Below are 25,393 nucleotides of genomic sequence, written 5' to 3'. Positions count from 1 at the left end.
ACAACTTAATTAGGTTTGTTGTACATAAAATAATGTAAGCTACCACATTTATAACGTCCAGCTTAAGCCTTACCAAGGAAGCGAAAATTGGACGATTTTCAGCAAATATAAGATTTAATAAGATCTACTTATCTATTTCTTTTTTTTTTATGTTCATTGTTTACGTCGATCTAGTTTGAAAATTATTTTTAAAAGAATTATGAATACTATCTGTTTTCACCCATTTCCGGATAACAGCGGCAGTCCGCTCAGTAACATGATGGAATACCTCTGTTTTCGAATGCTTCGAATGAGTAAAACGTTCGTCGAAGACTGACATATGACACATCGCTACATTTAATCTGCGTAACATCGATTTCATTGGATAAAAATTTGTATCTAATGACGCTTTCTTGCCAAAATCTCCTACAAGGTTCGTGATTGGTCATGACCTGAGGCAGCCAATCAAATTACAAATCCTTGTGTTGATGAATTTCAGATTTTGTCGAAATATTTTGGTTAAATCGTGTTATTCTGAACATTTTAAGCAGGAAATCAAGATCTATATTAAAAGTATGGAGCTTCATGGATGTATCATGCTAGGTTACAAGCTGTGATAAAGATTTTTCATGCAAATATTTTGGCATTGAACATCGTGTCCGAGCTGAGAATTCGAGGTGACGAAAGCCTAGATGTCATTTGACAAACATTACATGCGATCGCACGAAAAGATGGAAATAATAACTTAGCAGTAAGTTTGACAACTTTTAGATATATATTTGTTGATTTTATTTATCACTTTGTATAATATATTTAAAGATTTGCTTGAAACGTCTTTGTTGTGCTCTTTGACATATTCTATGTGCACCCGTTGTCGAAGTGTGTGTCCGGGGATTATATTTTCAATAACATTGCAGGAATAATTTTGTAATCTACCGATAAGAAATGATAAATTGAAATCGAATACGTATTTCAGACATTGTGAGATGTGATAGATATAATAAATTAAATCACAGGTAGGTTCTTAAAATTATAAACTATTTTGAAGTAACGGGGCCTAAGGCTTGGCCGGTTAACCAGCCTACGGTGTCTGGGGATTCGATGCTTCTTGGCCGATTTGCCGGCCTACGGTGTTGAAAGAGTTCAAACACATTTAAAACGTGTCTGTGATAAAAGTTTATTAAAAACAAAACAAAGACGTATATATATACGTCTTTGAAAAAACGTATGGTGAACAATCGAGATACAACACCTCACAAGTCGCGCACCGTATCGTATGGAGTGTATCGCGATGCATTGGTGTCCCAGGATATCGTTTCAGCTCTATATCAGGGTACTCTGGACTTGCCTCTGAAGCTGTGGCAAGATCATGGAGACCTTCATCCTCCCTTATATATGACAATAGATGAGAAAAGTTTGTCTAGTAGAGAAGACGACAAGGGATTATAACTAATACAATCCCCATCTCTATGGTAAAAGACTTTCTACTACATCTACGTCAGGACAATAATTTCCGACAAGGGACGACAGAGGTTACAGATCGGCACTTCACTCTGTACTTCAACATGGCAAACTCTCGATTGGAAACCATCCCATTCTAAACATACTATTGAGATCCTTCCTACTAGAAGATGTTTGCACACCTCGTAACTTCCCCAAGGGGAATCTATTTGTTGTACTATCGGCACATTTAACAGAACCTTATGAGTGAGTGAGTTATTATTTAACGTCACATGGGCAATATTTCAGCCATATCGTGACGAGAAATTACATTTATGAAACATTTATGATAAATTTATGTTACATATATTTAAACTGAATAAAAAGCTGTCAACGAAGGACAGTAGAATAACTAGAATATCACAGACTTGATTTAAAACTAGTTGAGAATATTAAAAGGCAGTAAGCATTAATGAACACAAATGGGCTAGAAATCGTCAGCAACTGAAGAGAGATCACCATACTGGGGACCATGGGGACTTACAGTACTTTTGCTTCCTGCATGGACCCCGGCAGGATTTATATCATCCCTTCAGTCACTGGCGACAGTGAACCAGTTAAGCCTTAGATTAAAATAACGAAGATACTACGTTTAAAAGCCTAGTGTGCTGAAAAATACTTCGAATGATTTGGGACTTACATACCCCCTTAGGGGGACAATAATTTTACACTACTTCAACCCCCCTCAAGGGTACAGCCACTAACAATCTAAGTTATGAATTTCGCACTACCAATTTTTAAAACAATACATTGAACACATCAAAATTTATGAACAAGTTCTATTTCCTTTAAAAAACATAATATTAAACGAGAATTAACATCATTAAAAAGGTCCTTAATTGTTTTTACATTGAAATATTTATCCCTTGTGATGGAAAAATCAACACAGTCAAGCAGGACATGCTTATGAGCCCCTTACTAAGGCAACTTTACTCCAAAATCCAGGAAAGCTTATAGCCATGGCGACAGCAGCGAGAGTCTTTGGACTATTCTAGTCTCACCCATGATCAACATTAGACCTCAATTATTCTAAGATCGCTCCCAGATTTTGTAGCCAAAATCAGTCTACCACCATGGGGTTGTTTGGCCATAGACACTTACCATTCCTGTCTTGGGGCCAACAGTGGATCACCCAGACAGACTTTTGTCCAATCAGGGGGTGGAAGGGAGGGCCGCGAGGATCCGAGGGTGTGAGGGTGTACACACCCTTGGTTATCCTGTCTTTTAGGTGTAGGATGGATTTGGAGCACCTTGAGTATCAACTGCTTCAAGAACTAGGTGCAGATGACCGGAAGTGACATCAGAACCGGAAATGATGTCTTTGGTAGAAATAGACCATTAGAGACATCATTATCCAATAAAAGGGAAGTGACAAACAGGAAGAGACGTCAACGTAAAAACCAGAAGTGACGTCAGCACTGGAAATAGTGTCACAAATCCATTTTTATCCCCCCGGCATACAATGCGGGAGGATATAGCGATCAGCCAGCCTGTCTGTCTGTCCGTCCGTAATCATTTCCTTTTCCGGGGCAGAACTCGAAAACAATTCAGTGTATTTGATCGAAACTTGGCATATCTATCAGTCACATACTGTAGTTGTGCCTTTTGCTATTTAGGAATTTTAGAATTTTTAATTTTTTTACGTTTACATGGCAACAAGTTGGACTTAGGTTCTATGAGGGTGGTGTTCGTTTCCAGAGCGTAACTCAAAAACTGTCAAATACTTTCTTACAAAACTTTGCATGTCTACCAGGCACATACTGAACTGGTGCCTTTTGCTATTTAGGAATTTTATAAATTTTTATTTTTTACGTTTCCATGGCAACAAGTTGCATTTAAGTTTTCATATAGGGTGGGTTCACTTATGGAGTATAACAAATAATCTGTTAAATATTTCCTTGCCAACCATTGCATGTCTATATATATAAAGTACATACTGAACTGGTGCCATTTGATATTAAGGAGTTTTAGAAATGTTTATTTTAGAATTTCCATTGCAGCTATTTTGACATGGGCTAAGAGAATTGTTGGGTCAGTTACCTGGTTTGGGACCATAACGTGTTAAAATGGGTGGGGGATATAGATGACATCGTTGACTATACGCTTGTTTAGTTATTGTTTCTTGTAATTTGTCATTTGTTTGCACAAAAAAAAACCCACAGACACACACGTTTTACTTTCCATTTCATATGGATGCGACCATGGTGGATCTTTTGTTGGTAAACAATGTATGCTTCTTAAAGAACATTCAACTCTTGACTCATTACATACAGAATTGCACATTTACTTGTTGTTACTTTACAGACAGCTGCCAGTGGGGATATGTCATCTTTCTGATGACTCTTGTTAACGCTCTGGATGCCGAGTTTTATTTTCTGAAGCACATTTCCTAACATCGGAAAAGTGAAGGTTGTGCGAGAATTGCGCTCACGCGGCACTGGATATACCTCTGGCTATAAAGTTGTGCAGAGGTGGAGAATATTAAACTGGAGAAATAAAGTAAAGAGTTTAATATCCTGTGATCACAATATTGAAAAAAGAATGAACACATTGATTATGTAAGAGAGAAATAATTCGTAAATTGTTTGTGACAAACGCGCACCTGGCGAATTGTTAGATATCACTGTTCTGTGTGTCAAACGACATAAAAAACAATTCCAAGACAATACTTTCAGAAATGTGTGCATATATTTTAACTAAAAATATTATCCATTTTGTTAAAGTAATATATTCAGTTTTAGTTATAAAATAAAATGAAACGGCTATTCATGGACATTAGTTATATGAACTTATAATATTGACTATTACACATCCCAAGAAATACGCACATAGCAGTCTTTATATTTGTGGAATATTGTGAAATTATTCTAAAAACATGCTAGAATCTATAAATGTATTATAAAAGAAAAAGTCCTTTAACTGTCCCAAATTTACTCTGAACAAAACACTGAAAATAAATATTTAGTATTTTTTATATATGTATATACAACACGCACTTACATATATCCTATCATATTCAGCAATGCATGAATGTTATTTTGAAAAAGTTTTGTCACGCCCATTTTCGTGCACCGCTTGGTGATTATTGCTGATCAACAATATCTATTGAAGAATCGCGTGGGACACAATTATTACAGTGAAAAGAAAATCATCACCGTGTGCATCACAGATACATGAATCGTATCGCTTCATATTCAATGTAACATCGAATGGTGATCCTTACATATCAACAAAAGTTCAAATAAAAGATACTGAGAAACTTTCATGTGGCATGTTGATTCATCGTCTACAGTTTTTTGGGTTACAGGAGCATGCAAGGTCAAATGGATTAAATAATACGCCAGTTATATCGTGAAATTCCCATTGAATCAGCAGTAGTGGCACTAGTCCTATAGTCCTTGCCAAACTGCCCAATAGCTAAGGTGTCATAAGGACTTGTAGACATTTGCCCTTTTTAAGGGTTTTGCTAATTGTTATTTTAAGGACTAGTGGATGAAAACTGTTTGTTTCCAACGTTGTTATTTTATATTAGTTGTGATTACTGATACTATCTAGTGATTTGTAGTTTATTCTGTATGTGACAGGCAAAATATTTCCTAATTTATTGTAATTGTTTTGTTACGAAAGATGATCAGCAGACTACCCTTGTCTGTGACATCACATCTGTTTACCTTTGCACGTACTGAAATATTGCTATTAGAATTCACGATTTTTATTTTTTATTTTCTCTTGTCATATTAAATGGAAAATGACAAATGAAACGTTCTTCGATTGTGAAGATATCAAATCTCGCTGAGGCATATATGTGAAGGCAATGTAAACTTTGTTGATAGCAAAATAGAAATAAGTTTTACTAAGGTCGGGCGAAGCACGCCTTGTTTGTTTTTGTACGTCTGCTAACATCATTACACAGGATTTATATTATCGTACATCGTAAATATTGAACCCAAAACTTAAAATTAGTAATGTTGAATATTTATTGTTTCCTACAAATTTTATAACATGGCACGTTAGATTAACCCGAATGTTCGTATTTCTGGAACTGATATGATGACGTGAAGTTTTTTTTCTTTTTCTATGTAATGTTTAACTCTTTCAACACTGTAGGCCGGTATACCGGCCAAGAAGCACTGAGTCCCCAGACACCGTAGGCCGGTATACCGGCCAAGCCGTAGTCACGTCAAAATAGTATATATTTTTATGGACCTACCTGTAATATCATTCATTTATGAAAACTATCACATTTCACAATGTCTGAAATACGTATTCCATTTCAATTTATCATTTTTTATCAATAAACTAAAAAATTATTCACTATTTCCCATGATGTTATTGAAAATAAAATTCTGAGACACAATTTTCTACAACGGGTCCACATCAAACATGTCAAAGAGCAAAATAAAGACGTTTTAAACAAATCTTTGAATATATTATACAAAGTAATAAATAAAATCAACAAAAATATAGCTAAAAGTAATCAAACTTACATCTAAGTTATTATTTCCATATTTTCGTGCGATCTCGGCTTTCGTCGGCTTCGTCGCCTTGAATTCTTGGCTCGGGCACGATGTTTAATGCAAAAGTATATGCATGAAAAATCTTTGTCACAGCTCGTAACCTAGCACTATACATTCACGAAGTTCCATATTTTTAATATGTATCGTGATTTCTTGCTTAAAACGTTCAGAATAACACGATTTAACAAAAATCTTTCGTCAACTTCTGAAAATGATCAAACACGAACTTGGTATCACAGCTGTAATTTGATTGGCTGCCTTAGGTCACGTGCTCAAATTTGACCGATCATGAACCTTGTATCAGATTTCGGCAAGAAAGCGTCATTAGAAACCAATTTTAATCCAATGAAATCGCTTGTTATAACTACAAAAAAACTTCAGGTGATGTTACGAGCGTGTAGCTTTCTAGCGATGTGTCACATGCCAGTCTGCGACGAATGTGTTATTCATACGAAACCTCGAAAACGGGGGTATTTCTTCATGTTTTGTGATTGTGGGTTCGAATCCCGGTTCGCCCCAATTATGTTTCTAGGTTTGTCAGCACCATACCCGTGCTCATGGGTTTCACCAAAGTGGTAAACGTCCTGCATCACTTCGGGCTTTCCTCCCACATAAAGCTGACACGCCGCGATATAACTGGAATACTGTTAAAAGCGGCGTTTAACCAAACTCACTCACTCTTCATGTTACTGAGCGGACAGATGCTGTTATCGGGAAATGGGTGATGAGCAGATACTATTTATAATTCTTTTTAAAATGATATTCCAATTACGTAAACAATGAAAATAAAACAGAAATAGGTAAGTGGATTTTATGGTATCTTATATTTGCCGAAAATCGTCAAGTTTTCGCTTCCTTGGTCCTTAATCTGGACGTTAACAACGTGTTAGCTTACATTTTTTTCATCAACAACAAACTTAATTAAGTTGTAAATTCATTATTTTAAACAATGTGAAAAACATAACTTTCAAACTTATAAACACTAGGATCAGACCTTTCAAATGGTGTATAACATGTAGTAGCAAAGATATTTTACAAGCAGATATTTTATTTGATAAATGTTGGCTTCATCTATCACACAAGAGTCTCGGGGAACTCGGTGTCCCAGCAGTAAACTCTACTGGTTGACTGGTGTCGAAAGAGTTAAACAATAAATTTACTGAAAAGGTTCATAATTTACCACAAGAACATTGAATTTGTACGCTGTTAAAATAAAGATATCGGAGATATGATTATTGAAATCAATTTGCATAAATTTGACAATTTAGACAGGCTCTTAACATGAAACACAAACCACCTTCAATAACGTAAATCAGGTAAGTTCAAGAAACTTTACAAATTTTGTGTTCGCTTTGGTCTTAACCTTGGCATGATTGAAAACATCAGGATATTTTTATATAGTAATGTGTAGTTTTCTATTAGGCATAAATATGCAGAATATTTCTTCAATTGGCCCTTGTTTAATGAAGCACACCGACTGTTTGAAATTAGTTCACCCTCTTTACAGCACCTTATGCTAAAACAATTCAGCAGGCTAATGGTTAAGAATGTCGAGTTTTTAGATATTGCCAATTCAAAACTTGGGTTGATTATCTTGGATCTAAAATAGTAGTAAGTAGGACAGATATTTGATATTTCAGTTCATAGATCTGACAAGAATGTGGACATAACACCGTGTCTTTCCCACATTATTTCCTGGTTTGTAAGATTCTGTTGTCTGACATGTGCCTACTTCATACCAGAGAGCTGGTGGGCTAGTGTCTGTAGTCAGACCATGTGTGTACTTCATGACAAGGACCTGGTGGGCAGGCCTCAGTTGTCAGACATGTGCATGCTTCATGATAAGGACCTGGTGGGTTAATCTCTGTTGTCAGACATGTGCATACTTAATGACAAAGACCGAGCATGGATCGATGTTTATGATTTCAATCACTGGATTGTCTGGTCCAGATTATTTACAGACCGCCGTCATATAGCTGTAATATTGCAACGACAACTAACAGACAAAACAGACTTGTGAGTACTTCATGACAGAGACCTGGTGAGCTAGTGTCTGTTGTCAGACCATGTGTGTACTTCATGACAAGGACCTGGTGGGCTAGTCTCTGTTGTCAGACCATGTGTGTAAGTCATGACAAGGTCCTAGTGGGCTAATGTCTGTTAACAGACCATGTGGATATGACATGACAAAAACCTGGTGGCCTAGTGTCTGTTGTCAGACATGTGCATACTTCATAAAAAGGACCTGGTGGGCTAGTGTCTCTTGTCAGACATGTGTGTACTTCATAGGAAGGGCCTGGTGGGCGAGCATCAGTTGTCAGACTGTGTATGCACTTCATAACAAGGTCCTGGTGGGCGAGTGTCTGTTGTCAGATCATGTGTGTACGTCATGACAAGGTCCTAGTGGGCTAGTGTCTGTTGTCAGACATGTGTGTACTTCATAAAAAGGACCTGGTGGGCTAGTGTCTCTTGTCAGACATGTGTGTACTTCATAAAAAGGACCTGGTGGGCTAGTGTCTCTTGTCAGACATGTGTGTACGTCATGACAAGGTCCTAGTGGGCTAGTGTCTCTTGTCAGACATGTGTGTACTTCATAAAAAGCACCTGGTGGGCGAGCATCCATTGTCAGATTGTGTGTGTACCTCATGACAAGGACCTGGTGGGCGAGCCTCTGTTGTAAGACGTGTGTGTACGTCATGACAAGAACCTGGTGGGCGAGCCTCTGTTGTCAGACATGTGTGTGTACGTCATGACAAGAACCTGGTGGGCGAGCCACTGTTGTCAGACGTGTGTGTGCGTCATGACAAGGACCTGGTGGGTACGTCATGACAAGGACCTGGTGGGCTAATGTCTGTTGTGAGATGTGTATACTTCATGACCGGGAGCTGGTGGGCAATCCTCTGTTGTCAGACCATGTGTGTACGTCATGACAAGGTCCTGGTGGGCGAGCCTCTGTTCTAAGACATGTGTGTGTACGTCATGACAAGAACCTGGTGGGCGAGCCTCTGTTCTAAGACATGTGTATGTACGTCATGACAAGGACCTGGTGGGTATGTCATGACAGGGACCTGGTGGGCTAATGTCTGTTGTGAGATGTGTATACTTCATGACCGGGAGCTGGTGGGCAATCTTCTGTTGTCAGACCATGTGTGTACGTCATGACAAGGACCTGGTGGGCGAGCCTCTGTTGTCAGACATGTGTGTGTACGTCATGACAAGAACCTGGTGGGCGAGCCTCTGTTGTCAGACATGTGTGTACGTCATGACAAGGTCCTGGTGGGCGAGCCTCTGTTGTCAGACGTGTGTGTACGTCATGACAAGAACCTGGTGGGCGAGCCTCTGTTGTCAGACGTGTGTGTATGTCATGACAAGGACCTGGTGGGTACGTCATGACAAGGACCTGGTGGGCTAATGTCTGTTGTGAGATGTGTATACTTCATGACCGGGAGCTGGTGGGCAATCCTCTGTTGTCAGACCATGTGTGTACGTCATGACAAGGTCCTGAGGGGCTAGTCTCTGTTGTCAGACCATGTGTGTATTTCATGACCGGGATGTAGTGGGCTAATGTCTGTTGTCAGACATGTGCATACTTCATGGCAAGGACCTGGTGGGCTAGTGTCTCTTTTGTCAGACGTGTATACTTCATGACCGGGAGCTGGTGGGCAATCCTCTGTTGTCAGACCATGTGTGTACGTCATGACAAGGTCCTGAGGGGCTAGTCTCTGTTGTCAGACCATGTGTGTATTTCATGACCGGGATGTAGTGGGCTAATGTCTGTTGTCAGACATGTGCATACTTCATGGCAAGGACCTGGTGGGCTAGTGTCTCTTTTGTCAGACGTGTGTACTTCATGACAGGGACTTGGTGGGTTAAGCGTCTGTTGTCAGATCATGTGTGTACATCATACCAGTGTACTGACTTTGCATTCTGTTAGGATACATACACTTGACACATTTACAACCTTAGCCTCTTATCAGAAGTGATGTCACCATCGCCTTCTCTGTTATTTTTAACCCATCACATAGGGTCTCTCACCTATAAGCTTGAGATAATGACCAGTCAAAATGACACTTTCAAAGAAGGGTTTGTTCAAAATTTCTGGCACTGTATGAGCAGAGACCATATAATAGAGGGACGGCCCTCTAGCCTATGCGCGAAACCATCAGTGCTACGGCTTGTACTGCGCAGCCTGTCCGGAAGCGAGCAGAAACGCGTTCACTGCAGTCATCGTTGTCGCCTTTTTGTCCCTTACAAAAGATATATTTTACAATACAAAATTACACTCATGTATTTCTTAACATTGTTAACATTACAACTGAGATTTGTTGATGCCCTAAAGCATGTCGTTGTCACTGTATTTGATGACTGTGATCACGCTTCGTCTTTGTCAGAGAGAACAAAATGGCGCACATGTAAAATCGGCAAAAGTGCAGATTTTGATTTTCAATAACGGCCTCTAATTCGCGATGAAAGTCCTTGGTTACCGAGGTGTATAAAAAGGAAATATGTTAAAAATTGGCTTAGTGCCATTTACAAATTTAGGGCGGAAGCGATATTTCAGATTTTGACTCCAGAAATGGGACTAAATCTGACTTTTCCCGAAATAATTACACCACAACTCTTAATTTTCGCATGCTTTCAGACGAATGTGTTCCTATCATCGGTCCTGAATTAAATAGTTTTACATTCATCACGATTTCCCCTTTGGCTTGGTACCAAAGTTATTTAGGTACGATCGGTAGTTTTTTTGTATGATTTTTGGCGCAAGGCCATATTTTACGTCACATATTTTAAATTAAGTTACCATATAGCAGACGAAATAACATGCATTTTGTCTGTGATTATCATTCGCATATATCTTTTGAAACATTATACAAAGTGACTTATATTGTATTATATTAGAATTGTTTTTGTAAGACGCGTATTTTTTTTACCATTGCTTTCGCCATTTTTTCGTAAGTTTAACTTTGTTTCAGTTAGGCTTCTATCACATATCGCGCATATACTACATACTACAATACTACATATTTGTTATCTTCTGAAGATTTTGTCTGTATTCATCATGACTACATTTAATCAGTTATTTATTTTATGCCGTGTAAATATTGATTATGAGCAAAATGATCTTGGCCTAAACCCAATCATAATAATGTAAATATGATGAAGATACTACTTACTTTGTGTATTTACACAACAATGAAAACATCATACAAAAATAAAAATCCGTTACATGAAATATTTGTATTATAAAATTATCATTTGCTTTGTAAATGCCAAAAAAAAAGAAGGATTATATCGGCAGTCGTCGGGAGAGAAGTTCCAGACAACAAGGTCGAAGGTGTCAAACTTATCTCGCTCCAGCAAACCCTATTATCGCTGCTAGACCCAAACTGGCAGTAACCAATAACATTTGATTCTTTCGAAGCCCATTGTCAGACACATCGAAAATTCATTTAACAACGCTCGTAGTTTAATGTGTATTTTTAATTCATTGGAACTATTAGCATTATAAAATAGTAGCGAATTTACATGAAATAAAAACATTAATATGGCGTCATTTTTTTTCTGGCTAATAGTAAAGCATTTACACCAGTCGGTGATCATGCATTTTTGCAAGTAAATCTAGTCTGAACTTATTATAAGATATGAAGTTAATCTGGAGATATATTTTGTGAACATCGGGAATATGGTGATATGTTACAAGTGTCTTCCCTGCTTCTGAATGAGTTTTATTTACACTTCCTGAGTTCCTGTGCAATTTACCGGATCGTAGTTTTCTGTGGCGTTCGTAGTAAATTTGGTATATTTGTTTATTTATAATAGTTAACAATTGCAGCATAAAATGAGATATGTAAATTGAAATAAATGTCACGGAAGACACATGTGTTCAGCAAATAATTTGCAGCCAACTGGCATGTGCTAATGAGAGATATCATACAAAAATCTGTGTAATCCGCTAAGAGACGTCCTTTTATTGGATTGTCGCTGGTCGTAGTCGGAGAAATCTCGGATAAGGGAATTAACTCTTACTCCGGATATTATGTAATATTGTTTACGTGGTTACCAGAATGGTCAGTTGTGAATGTCTGCGCATCTATTGCGCATCTGCAGTGGTACAGGGAAGTTAACAGCAGGGTGTCGGGGTGTATCAGTTACATGCCAGACCGTAGCGCTGATGGTTAGTGATAAACTGTTGGTGAGGGCCGTCCCTCTATTATATGGTCTCTGGTATGAGTGAGCCCTTCATATCTTTTAAGAATCAGAAAAAAATTCATCTGGAAGAGAATGTGTTCCTGAATGATAAGACCGGGGAGGGAAGTCATTATACTACCAGGTGTTTTTAGTTGTATTTGACATAGTATGCAACAAGTCAAGTCAACTACTGCCACTTGTTCAATGCTCAGAAAACAGTAAAATTTGATTTGATGGCTCTTGTCGGCATTGTGTCATTTGCACCCAACTTGAAACGAAGCTATAGTGGCGATTAGGTCCAGGATATATATCACAACAGAATGGATAATACATTGGATTATTGGTGATGGGTTTTGTTATTTATCATATCATTCATTCAGTTTGGAAGGTAATATTGCTATTAGCAGCTTAGATTACATTCAATTATTCACTCAGATCATTCAGTCACCAGTGTAGGTAGTAACATTTCTCACATCCCATGTGTCAAATTGACCAACGTTTTTTTTTAGCAAAGCAAGCTATTTATGGTGAAGTGATTGAAATGTGTTGCAATGTTTTTGCTCAATGAAGGGCTTAACCTTACTGCTGCTTTCACAGGTTGTTTTCATATTGTGAAGGTAAGCATCCTGTGTTCTAGATAAACAACAGTGCTATATCTTCACTTATAGACAGGGACTGACAATTTGTTGTCTTAGCTCAGCTGGAACAGGAAAATTCATATGACCTTGTTTTTTTTTCTGTCTTGTTTGTAAACTATGTTTTGTTTTCCAAAATACCACTTTGCTCATCTGGTCCCAATTAGAAGCAAGCAACCTACTTGGCCTTGCAAATTGCCATAGTTTTGACTTTGACATCGTCCAAGTAATGACAAGAACATGGACAAGTTTGCAATACTATTACAATAGGTTTGAGTGCCCTTCAGTGCTCCAGATAAGCTGCATTCTTGTATAAAATATGTAAAATAAGTCACTATTACACAATTGATTTGAGCTGCTTGTGTACAAATATGCATGAATAAATAGTCACTTAGTTCTCAAAACATAATCTAGAGCCCTGATAAAATGATTGATTGATCACCAGTTGAGCACAGTGAGTATGTATTGCTTTGTTTTGAGTCAGCAGGCTTGCTGAGGTTTTAAACTATGTATAGAAAATCTCCTCAGAGTGAAGTAGAGGCAACTTCTTGAGGCAAGGGAGTTAGCTGACTGTCAAATTCCAGTTTCCACCCTTAAGATGAAATGTCTGGGCTTGATCGGAGCGCATCCAATGGCTATTACAAGTTATGTCCCTTCTATGTCCCACCTATTGACCAATTAGATTCCACCTCTCATATCACTTTCATTTGCTTCAAATTAAATGGTGTCGCTCAGTGAAGACAATCTGATCAAGAATCAAGACCTATGCGGAGTGCACCAAATCACGTGACACCTTGATTAAAAACATGACAAGATTTGGAAAATATCTGTTGACGCTATCTGTACACATGTTTTGCAAATCATGCAATCATCCAAAATCTGTACGCCAGTTTACTAACTGGATGTTGAAGTCGTTCTGCGATTTTGATTGGACTATTCATAGACTCGTTAGTCAAGCCAAAATATAACTCCATAATTCAAGCCCAGTTCGGCATGGGTGGAGACTGGACTTTTATAGTCCGTTAACTCCCTTGCCTCGGTGCAGATTGTCATAAAAATGTAAGTCCTGGTTTAACTATAGTTGTTTAGCATATTGATGACATGGAGCTAATTCAATTTCTTTGTTCTATATTGAATATAGCTTTCTTTCAGATCCTGTTAGCATCTCTTTATTCTGCAGATTATGTTACTGGATCATGTTTCCTGCTTTGAATCTGTTTAGAAACAATGCAGGGTTATCAATGAAACAGTTAGTAATCATGTGATAACTTAAATGAAATTTAAGTCATTAGAAGTATGGTCCTCTTGGCTTTCAAGTTCGATAGTTGTTCTCACAGCAGTTACATTCAAAATATCCATGTCTGATGTTGAAGCTAAAGGGAAGAGCCTATTAAATGATGGAGCCTCTCCTGTTACAGTAACAGCATGGCTACACTCAATTTTCCTCTCAATCTGACTTTGCTTTGTTTCTCCATATGGGTTTCCCAGGATGTTTGTCATGCTATATTGTTCAATACTGCGTAAGATGTTGTTTGTATCTTTTATTTGTCTATAATGGTAAAGATAGTCAAAAGCTGTGTTTTTTTCAGTGTTGTCAGCATAAATTCAATGTCTAAAGGGAGGTAAGTTTAACTGATAATGTGAAGTGCATTCTGTGTGCTACTCACTTCATCTTTGCTTCATTAATTTCACAGACATGCTAGATGTATGCTTTATTTGCTTATCAGAACATAGTTTATTGTTTACTGGTAATTAATTTCACAGACATGCTAGATGTATGCTATATTTGCTTATCAGAACATAGTTTATTGTTTACCGGTAATCGAATTGGTAAAACACCTGTTGAGTTTAAGGATTTGTGTCAGAACAAAATACACATATTTCATCAAAGACATATATACATGATATACGTCTTTGTCTTTGATTTCATGTATTAGCATTATGTCCTATTATTAAGTACTGTCTTCTGTGACACAGTGACCATTTGACTAAGTTAAAGGAGAGGTTTGTCATAAAGGAATCCATAAGGTATAATAGCATATATCTATTATTTCTGTGGAATGACATTTCTTGTAAATCATCAATGTGGAGGCATGGTGCATATCATGCTTGCTTGTTGGTACATTTCTGGATGTGTTGAAGTACGACTGGGAGTATATGAAACATTGATGCATTGATTTATGTGGTACGGTAATTCACATATTTTGTTAATTAAAGAATGCATGAACTGTTTATTCGTGTCACGTAGATAGCTTCTCATCTCCTTAGTATTGTATTGGAAGTCAGTTTGTTGGATCTATCCAGCATGTTTTGTTTATACAGTTACTGGAACACAGAGATTTTGCCAGTTTCTAACGTCAGTGATTTTAGGAGACAATAGAATAAAATAGAATTAGTGAATGAGTGGGTAAATATTGCTTTGTGTTGAGTCAGTAAGTTTACTCTGAGGTTTTGGATGTAAATGTGACCTGAATATTGGAGCCCACAGTACATTGCATTATGTTGGAATGTATTGTATTAGTTCTAACTTCACATTCACCACTGGCATCAAAGATTTCAAGTATCAATTAGTGATAGTATGCTATCTTTGCTTTAGTGACTACTCAATTTCTGAACTCAAAATGTTTTGCACTAATAATTGTGCACAGCTGATTTTATGACTATACATCAAATATATACTCTTTCTTCTCAACTTAGATATGCATATTGACACAATCCTAGTGACTTCTAGACTTCTTATGAAAAATTAACCTTCTGACATTCTGTTCATCTATTCCGTGTAACCTCCATGTTGTCACATAGCATATGAGTGTTTGTGCATGTATTCTCTGTCTGTTTTATGTGCTATTAATGTCTTTGCATGTTGGATTTCACAGTCATGGTTTTCACACACAGAGCTAGGTTTTTGCTTTTATTGCATTGTCAACATATCCTTCAGCACCATACTATTGATGGAACTGGTCAAAGCAATTGTGTCATCAAAATTGTTCACAGGATTAGAAATAAAAATGTATGCTCTGTTATTATTAATGTTTCTTGGGCACATTTATCTCAAAAGTGAGAAGGGATGTAGCATTTCTATAAAAAAGAAGAAGTTTTTATTGAAAACAAAAGTGATCAACACTTTTTACTTTTTTACCACCAAGAATACCAACAGCACACTTTGAACCTGGCTCTTTAATAGACTGTCAGTTGTCAAGCATGTTATTTTATGGATAACAATAAACTTCAATATGAAGTGGGTAATTCTAAAAAAACCATATTTTTTGTATTGGTATTATAAATGAATGCTCAGAATAGATAGTGATGCGCTGACGTCCGAGAAACATGTCCTGTCTTTTTTAGTGTAACCAAGCCTGCCATGTGCTTGTAAATCATCCAACAGCATCAGCATCATCCTTTTATTTTTAACATATATCGTCTCTTGAAGTGCTTGATAGATTCATGTGAAATTACAAAATATTGACAGTTGTTGGACACCAGGTAGCCATCTTCTCTTAAAAAAGACCCAACTTGACAGAACTGTTGAACTCAATATTTAATGTTTCATGTAAGCATTGGCACAATTCAGCATGGGCTGCAAAATATGATACCCAGTGTTTCTATTTCATAGATAAAAGCAAAAAAACACTTTGTACACATGAGGAGTAGCTAATTATTTTTCAACAATCCCCTCAGAGGTCCACACACTTCTGTCAGTGATGCTGCACTGCCTGGATCCAACTGGTGCAGAAGGCGTCCTCCTGATGGTGTAAAAGACTTTGTCTTCTTCATTGGAGAGTTTCAGGAGCATTTAGATGTTTCCATTGCTTTTACTGTTGTTCAGGCCCTGACTAATAGTGGTGAACCCAAGACTGATCCATGGTTACAAGTCGCTGTGCCTGCTTGACTTTAAAACATTGTAACTTCTCACGAGAGATGAAGAACCTTGGAACCCAGCATGCTAAATAGAAGTTATCACCCGGGTGTATTTTGGGATGGTAAATATCCTGTATTAGGAATAAACATTGTATTTAGCAAGCCTTGGCGAGCTTGGTTCATAGTGTTTATTCCTAATACAGGATATTTACCATTCCCAAACACACAAACGTGATAACCTCTTTATCATATAATGTCATTCTTCAATTCTGTGCTCAAAAATCGCTTCCCATCTCTCACAAACATTATCTAAACATTGCAATTTTTCCTTGAATGTGCGCATCAATATATGTAACATCAGTCGGTAAGTGATGTGTCTGTCAGAGAGTGACAACAGTCAATATAGTTCTAACAGAAACCTGTTTCTTAGACTGTGGCATAACTACATATAGTCAAAACAACAATTGCCTACACAAATTGTCTCTACTTACCTTTTGTGGCAATCCACTGGTCTGTCCGCCAGAGTAAATGCCCTTTTATCAAAGGAAAGCTACTCTAACCCTAGTCTATGACACGCCATGTTTGTTTAGAGTCTGCCTGTCCTGTCATAAGGTTGTTATGTACACACTGCCACAAAACAAAAATAGGTAATAATTCGGACATATTTCAGCCAAATCCAACTGTTTTGATTATTGGAAAAGGTTCCAAGCTACAGAGGTCTACAAGCGCATATATGGAAACTCATCCCGCTTGGCTAGTAGCTAAATTGTTTCAACCATTTTCTTAGTGGTGGAAGTTGAAGGCATTCCTGATCTCGGATTGTCTTTGAGATTCTCTCTTCTCACTTTGTCACTTTGCCTTCAGAAATGTGCTGCCTCGTTGTCTATTTGGTTCAAATGAATCCTGTAAACATGGAATGAATTGTACTTAATGCCTTCAAAGTGTTAAGAGTGTATTACACATCCAATAGTTAGGCTCAGGACAATTATTTAGCCATCTGTCTTAAAAGCTTAAAGGAAAGTCAATATGGCAAATTCATTTTGTCTTCATTTCTTCAATCTTGGCAAATATCAGAAATCACTCTCTATCAAATATGGATTTATGTGCAGAATCTGCAGACCAGAAGCAGAGTCTGTTCCTTATTATTACTTTGATGACATTGCAAGACATTCACCACCTGTAATTGCTGAAACACTAATTGACAATAGTTTTTATTAGAAGTTGAGGTTTTCAGAGGTTAACTGAAATTTCACTGTTATTTTTATTCTGCAAACATTTCAGGATGCTAGTAAATAATAATCTCAAATTATTTTTGTCCCAGGAATATGAAATGGTTTAGTAAAACAGCTCCTTTTCCTTGTAGCTTATAAATGGAACTTTCACTTTTTGAAAGTTTAGATTTCCTTAAACATTACTGTTTGGTTTGAATTGAAAACCTTAATTCCCTATTCGTATTCGTCTAGCCAGTTTCATTCAACAGTTTATGCTCAGCAACTAATTTGGAATGGGTTCTGTGATTTGGTTGATTGTGCGTTACTAAACCTCAAAACATGAGACATTGCTCATAATATCAACCACTGGTTTGTCTAGCCCAGAATCGATGATATACATACAGGCCATCATGTGATATACCGTAGATGGAGTTTTGCTATTGTGGAATAAATCAACAAACAAACCCCCTCTCGAGAAGTATCGGTATGATCCTGCATTTAGAACAACTTTATTGTAGCAGTCAAGGTGACCACTATTTGTCATTGCTCCCTGCCTACAAGAAGACTTTGACTGCCCAGTTATGACAGTTAGAGCCTAACATCTCACAGCACGACATAAACAGCGTAAACTGCTTAAGTGTAATTGATTTTTACCCTAATTGCATGATTCCGTGACATTTTTATGGAAATTACCACCTGGAGTTCACGTCAGAGAATTGCTGTACCATCTGCAGCAAATGATGATAAAAGTAAAATAGATAGTTTAGACCAAAATTTATTTAAACTTTGGCCTTATGTCCTGAATCTACAAAAGCTGTAGTAAGCTGTTTTGTTGTATTTAATCAATCTACTGTTACACTCTTTCGTTATTTGTTATAAGATTTTATTATTTATTGCCCAATATTGTATTTCCACATGGATATTCATTGTCTTGAATGATCATTTTCAACATATTGATGTGCATACTTTGTTAATTATGTGTATGTATGAATGTTTGTTGATCAAATATGGAAAGTGCTGACTTCTTGTGTCCTGCTCAGGAGAGTATCTCAAATTGAAGATGCCAGGCGAATGTCAAGAGCTACGATTAATGGCGATAAGACTACAATCCTCCCTCCAATAAGGTAACATGTAGCAGTAGATATTCCCGTTATATCCACACCCTTGTAGATAGTCTTTCTGACTGCACCACAGATTTTCTGCTACACAACGTTTGATAACACTTACCTATAACAGTTACATAGTGTTTGTGCACTTCTTACAACCTAGCGACTATAGTAGAGATTATGCATGGGTAGATCACACCTTCAAATTCACCTTCAGCTTTTATCCATTAGAAAGCAGTTAACTTGTTAAGTGGTGCTGTAGGTATGTGCACAGTAAATAGTAAGCTATAACTATAAGACCAGCCTCCTTAGCCCTAAGACTGCCTGCTTGATATGGTTATAACATGTCTGTACAGTAATGAGTATTTAGCTGCATGGTGTGTAGAAAACATGTCATGCTACTGCAATAGTACCTGCACAAAGGCTTAAACAATGATTTTTCAATTTTGGAAAACGTACATTGCTCATTCAATGTTTATAGTTTGATTTTTATGATGCCTGTCACCTTGATGTTGTAGTGTGTTTGCAACTGAATGCAACATGTTCTGCTTTTTGTGGTGCCAACATAATTGAGCAATTTAAGCTAATGAGATGACGTGTAAACTATGGTATAGTCTTTTGTAGTTGCATGCCCAAAGTACATATGTATTTCTATGTGCTGTTGAAAGATAATAAACAACTTCCTTCAGTCCTCCCTGTGAACATAACAATGATGTATCAGGCGAGAAGATTTAGCTGGTGCGTCTCTGAGAAGACACTGATTAGTGATAGAAATGGTATGCATTCACCCATTCTGTTTGCCATTTATGAAGTTTGTGGATTGGTTTAGTCTCTTGGTTAAAGGTCAGTCTTGTTATGAAGACCTGATTTAGTAAAGTTCCTCTTTCCTTGGATGAATCCCTACTGGTGAGTGACAAGTAAATGTCAGCTGATTTCCTGCTCATACTGTATGCATACCAGTGTGTTGTACGATCTAGTTAATAAGCTGTCGTCTTCATCGATGTATGGACCACCTATACCACCATAAGTTGGGATTAGTTAGCATAACTAATGTAATTTATGTGTTGGATGGTTTATTTTCAATATTTATGGTTTGAAAGGTCAGAAACCTGTGAAGCAAAGGCACCAGTTAGATATGTGTCATGCATCTTAAAACATATCTCAACACTAAAGAAGTCTTATTAATCTTAATTGAAAAGAAGGTATTATTGAAACAAAAAGGCTCTCGTGTCGAGTGGATACAGGATCCCTGCTGGGTATGTTACTTTTTTCAGAATAGCGGCAGAAATATCCATTTTTGCCCTGTATTCCTACAGAATAATTTGGCATATTAAAGGACAAGGTAGAATAGGGGGTACTTTTTTGCCAACACGATCATATAAATGAGAACTACTATATTTACTATAATAAGTGCCCTGGGCGCTTAGAAAATTGACAACGGGGACACCTATTGAAACCATACACAAGTTAGTTTTAAAAAATCAAGTGGTAGTGAACAAACTTACTGCAAACTAAAAAACTCTTTCTATAATAGTTACAGGACAATAAGATACCTAATTTTTGGTGCTGTTTTCTATGAAAAAGGTCAGTAATATTGGATATACACAAGACAGTATGGACAGTTTCATGCAGGGTGTCTAATACAGTGAATACAGTATACTTAGTTCATTTCAACAATTACATGTTTGGGACTTGTGACAACAAGTGCATTGATAAGGGTAAAATGGGTTACCGTATTTGACGTAATAAGCGCCCGGGCGCTCTCAAAATAAGAAATAGGGGGTTCTTATTAAAATATAATTTTGGTGAAAAAAAAGAGTCGAAAGATCGTAAATTTCATGATTTATGCTAACAGCCTGAAATGAACCAAAAGAAAAGTCTGTGCGTATTATACACGACAGATACATTTTCCAAAAATTAATTGCCCATAATTAAGGGTGCATATAACACACGAGTGCGAATTATACACGAATAAATAAGTCTTGTGTACATTGATCAATCGGAATGGGTGTTAATTCGGATTGTTCACTTCTAATATATCAGCAAATATCGCCATGGGCGCTTATTAGAGCGGGGTGCTTATTACGTCGAATACGGTATATGTAAGCAAGTCCTTGACCCAAGCTGAATTTCACAGCAGATACATGTATACCGTTGGTATATAAAAACATGACAAAAACATGGTTAACACTAGCTTGGGCCATAGACTTAGATTTTCATTTAAGTTCTTAAAATCTGTCTTTTTCACATATTTTAGCAGATACTTTTATTTGACATATTCAGTGGGCCAAAAAGAGCCCTTATCCTACCACCTCCTTTAACATACAGTGGGGGAGGTTCCTGCTCTATGAAATAAGAAGTTTGCGCTGGCTGTTAATACCCCTCACTGATTACTTTCAGCATATAATATATCTTTGTTTTTAATTATATGGATGTATTCAGCTATATCTGTGTGGCTGAAACAGTTGCATTTTACATAAAACAACAATCAACAGTAAAAAACAACTTGGCTTCTAACTTGCTTGACCTGGTGCTGTCTATTCTATTCCATTTTAAATATGAAGAAATGCCCATAACATGTTGGTGATAGGCAGGTACAGGTAGATCTATATAGTTTCTTGATTAGGATGTTATACTCATTCGCAATTGTGAGCTTTGTGAAAAGTGAAAGTGCCTTCTGTTATATGAACAAGCACTGTGGCAATGTGACAACTGTTTCTTGTCCTGCTTCAAGGGGATGTGGTGTGTCAGGCTCCCTGAATGATCTGCAGGAGTCCACGAGATGGGAGGCAGCTAATCGTACAAGTGTCCGCCCTGAGTGGCTTTCGGACACAGAGAGGTATACCACAGTAGCCACCTGACAAACACTGCAGTTGTGGGCAAAATGAATCCATGTTTATGTCATTATGGTGACTTACCACTTTGATTGTTTCTTTCTGTGACCAAGTAACAGTGTGTTATATATTTATATGTGCAATTTTAGTTGTACAGAAAATTCTTTAAAGGAATATTAATGACTGATAAAAGTGCCAATTACCAATAAAGGCAAGGCAACTATATGTGGTTAGTGCTGCAAGTTTAGAAGAACACTGCAGTGTCTGTCAGCTCACGACAAAAGGCAATGATATTCCTTCCTTATAAATTTCAATCACCAGTGACATCAGCAAGAGCTGATTTTCATGCATCTCTATCATTAGTCAATTTGTTGACCATTGCCTGTTGTCTAAACTCAAGTTGATGTGGTAGTGTACTGACCCAGATGACAGTGAAGTGTCCGAGCAACTAGTCTTGTAAGTGTCCGTGTCTGTCCTTAGTGGTAGATCTGGTAGAAGTAGACCTATGTTCCTTGCTCCTATAGAGCAGTTGTCACAGGCCTGTGTTGCCTGTTCTTGTGTTGACCATTCTACACATTATAAAGTGTATATCTGCATGGGTAATCAAGCTCTTAATTTGTAAACTTATAACAGTGCATGGATATTGAAAGGGAGAGGCAACAGACAATGACTAAGTATGTGTTCTTGAGTGCAGTCTGAGCTGTTCACAGATTTGTCTCTGGTTGTTATTTAAGTGGTTCGGGCTCTGGCCTTACTTACTCCCTGGATGACCTACAAGATATGTCTCATTGGGAGGCAGCAAGTCGTGCAGGGGTACGGCCGGAGTGGCCTTCTGATACCGAGTCCAGGCATTCCAGGTATACAATGCCTTGCTGTGGTCAGCATGAACAGCTATGTTGTGACACACAGCTCCGCCACCTAGAGACATGGGCTTTTCTCTTTAGTTCACATAGTGGAGAATTGGCTACTTCATTTTGTTAGGGATGAGAACTTCTGGTTGTCTCGTCTAAACAACAGCATTCAGGATAGGTGTTTTAAGAGTTGCAAAAAATATTTAGAAATCCTTACCTCTGAAGTTGTATAGACTTCAACCCCTGACATTAAGGTGTTCTCATCCCTAATAGGCATTTCAATTTTTCTACATTTTGGTTCAGTCTTCATATTTCAAATAGCACATGCTATAGTATACTTTGTGAATAATAAATTGTTCCTTGAGTTTAAGTATGCCTCAAGGCAAGGTTTAAAGTCATTTAAATGAAGATAGTTGAATTCATTTGTCTTTAGAGAGTTCTGTTTGATGTGCCCTCTTCGATTGCTGGTGTTTTGTTCCATCTGTGTGTTCTTCCCCACTCACTGTGTGTGTCTAACACTGGACAGGAAAATTCCACTCTCCGTGACAAACAGTCATCTGTTTCAATTAAAACACCAATGTTCAGATGCATAACAGACAGTAATTGTCAAGTTTATTCTTACAAAGGAGGTCATTAAAGATGCCAATCCTCTTTCTGTGATATCTTGACATGGATTGTTACTACATTAATCATGAAAACATAATCAGATTTTGTATTCAGTGGATAAGATGTTTTGAAGAAAAGAATGGGATATTGAGATGTCTTTTAAGTTGATCCTTTTACCCAGGACAAAGACATATGTGCAATAAAATCCTGTTATCACAAACCCATAGGATCCACACAGCAACTAGGAGATATTGAAATATTAATCATTGCAGTTGACCCAGGCTGGAGATCTGGGTTCAAACTCTACCTGGAAGATTTGTGATGTTAATGGTGTGTGCACTTGTGATTTACCTTTGAAATATGCATGGACATGGGACTGCACTCAAATGTAATAGGTTTCAAAGTAGGTTTTGTGTCATGTAGTCAACACTCTTCATCCATTATTGCTCATTTGTTATTTAAAGTATTGAACTTTGTCCCACATGTCATACTTGTATGTCAAAGTGATAACTAAACTAAACTTGTTTACATGAAAACTTCAGTATTTGGGGTAGGTGAATGAAGCTTGGTACATGTTGTCCTTTGAGGCCAGGGGGTTTCGAAGAAGCTATATTTTGTCAAGGTCATTGTGAAGGTTGTTCATGAAATTAATTGTCTGGTATGTTTGCTTTTCTTCATGGGGATATATACACACATTGTATTTCATAAACAAAGTGTTAATCTTCATACCAGTATCAGGTAATTGTGACTCAACCTTTTGAGACTAGCTAACTTTTAACTTTTATCATATTGTCTGCATGTGGTGGAGAGATATCATGTATTATATGTGTGAGTTAACCACATGTACTATGTGTTAAACTCTATTTATGACTGCATTTCTTTTTGACTGCACCTAGTACTCTGTAATTTATTTAAGAAAGTACAGTTTGTCATAGGACTGCTTCAGTTTTTGCATGTTGCTCCTACACTCTTTGTGAACTTGCATGAACACAAACTTCGTGTCATGAACATAGGGACGTGGTATTCAGTTCCTGCTCTTTACATCAATCTGTTCATGTAGCTGACAAAAGTGACTGCATTATAAAAGAAATTTTGATAGTACATAAATTTATATGAACTCGCTTGTTGCTCCAAACTGAACTTGTTTGGCCAGATTGATTATACAGCTTTCTAGGAATATTTTGGTGCTGGATGTTTATGCAGCATGCAACGATGGTGTATGTTACTTTCTTTACTATGATTATCTTGCATGTGGTTCCCACTTCCCTGCTGGGGACTCCATTTCGAGGAAGCCTCAACATATTGTACATATCACCAACATTGTACGTTTTATACACTTGCAGGAACAGGTGCTTTGATGCTTGTAGCATGGGAGATGTCAGAACCAGTATGTCTACAGATGTTGGCAATTCGCTGCTATTGCTCTATACTGGAGCGTTTGACAAATTGTTTCCATTGATTTTCTCTCATGAGCCATTTTCCTTTAATCTGTGCAGGATCATGTTACAGTTATTATAAAAATAGCAATGTTGCAACTTGTTTCCATGAAGAAGTAAGGCACTAAATTCTTTAATATTTAATCCTGATGGTTTATTTCAGGAAAAGACAATGCTATTTAATGTTTGTTGAATAATCTGTCGGTGTTACACTCAAGTGTAAAGTTGTTTACAATATGATAAATGAGGCTGGACAAAGAATGTGGTAGGCTAACTTATTAAGGCCTCGCAATCAACACGGTAGGCTTATGTGGCTGGACGATCAACATGGTAGGCAAACTAGGCTGCACAATAAACATGATAGGCCAACTAGGCTTGACAATGAACATGGTAGACTAACTAGACTCAACAATAAGCATGGTAGGCTAACTAGGTTGGACAATGAACATGGTAGGATTATGAAGCTGAACAATGAACATGGTAGGGTTACTAGGCTGGACAATGGCAATGGTAGGCTAACTAGGCTGGAGAATCTGCATGGTAGGCTTACTAGGCTGGACAATGAACGTGGTAGGCTTACTAGGCTGGACAATCTGCATGGTAGGCTTACTAGGCTGGACAATGACAATGGTAGGCTAACTAGGCTGGACAATCTGCATGGTAGGCTT

The 25,393-nt window shown here is 37.5% G+C and overlaps 1 protein-coding gene across 10 annotated transcripts in view; it reads left to right on the top strand.

Moving 5' to 3' along the window:
• LOC139477800 (sodium/calcium exchanger 2-like) overlaps positions 1 to 25,393 on the top strand; it is a 194,231-nt gene that overhangs the window by 89,699 nt on the left and 79,139 nt on the right. For 6 of the 10 annotated variants that reach the window (XM_071260235.1, XM_071260225.1, XM_071260230.1 and 3 more), the window contains 4 exons: positions 14,413 to 14,445; positions 18,933 to 19,016; positions 21,733 to 21,837; positions 22,567 to 22,689. The exons of 1 other annotated variant lie outside the window; for it this stretch is intronic. In XM_071260235.1, the coding sequence (XP_071116336.1) occupies positions 14,413 to 14,445; positions 18,933 to 19,016; positions 21,733 to 21,837; positions 22,567 to 22,689 (345 nt within the window). The remainder of the gene's footprint in view (positions 1 to 14,412; positions 14,446 to 18,932; positions 19,017 to 21,732; positions 21,838 to 22,566; positions 22,690 to 25,393) is intronic. 3 more of the 10 variants (XM_071260260.1, XM_071260270.1, XM_071260279.1) reach the window with 3 other exon arrangements.

Source organism: Haliotis cracherodii, unplaced genomic scaffold, assembly GCF_022045235.1.
Source record: "Haliotis cracherodii isolate W230 unplaced genomic scaffold, xgHalCrac1.p SCAF_1, whole genome shotgun sequence".
Lineage (NCBI taxonomy): Eukaryota > Metazoa > Mollusca > Gastropoda > Lepetellida > Haliotidae > Haliotis > Haliotis cracherodii.
This window is presented reverse-complemented; position numbering and strand designations above follow the sequence as displayed.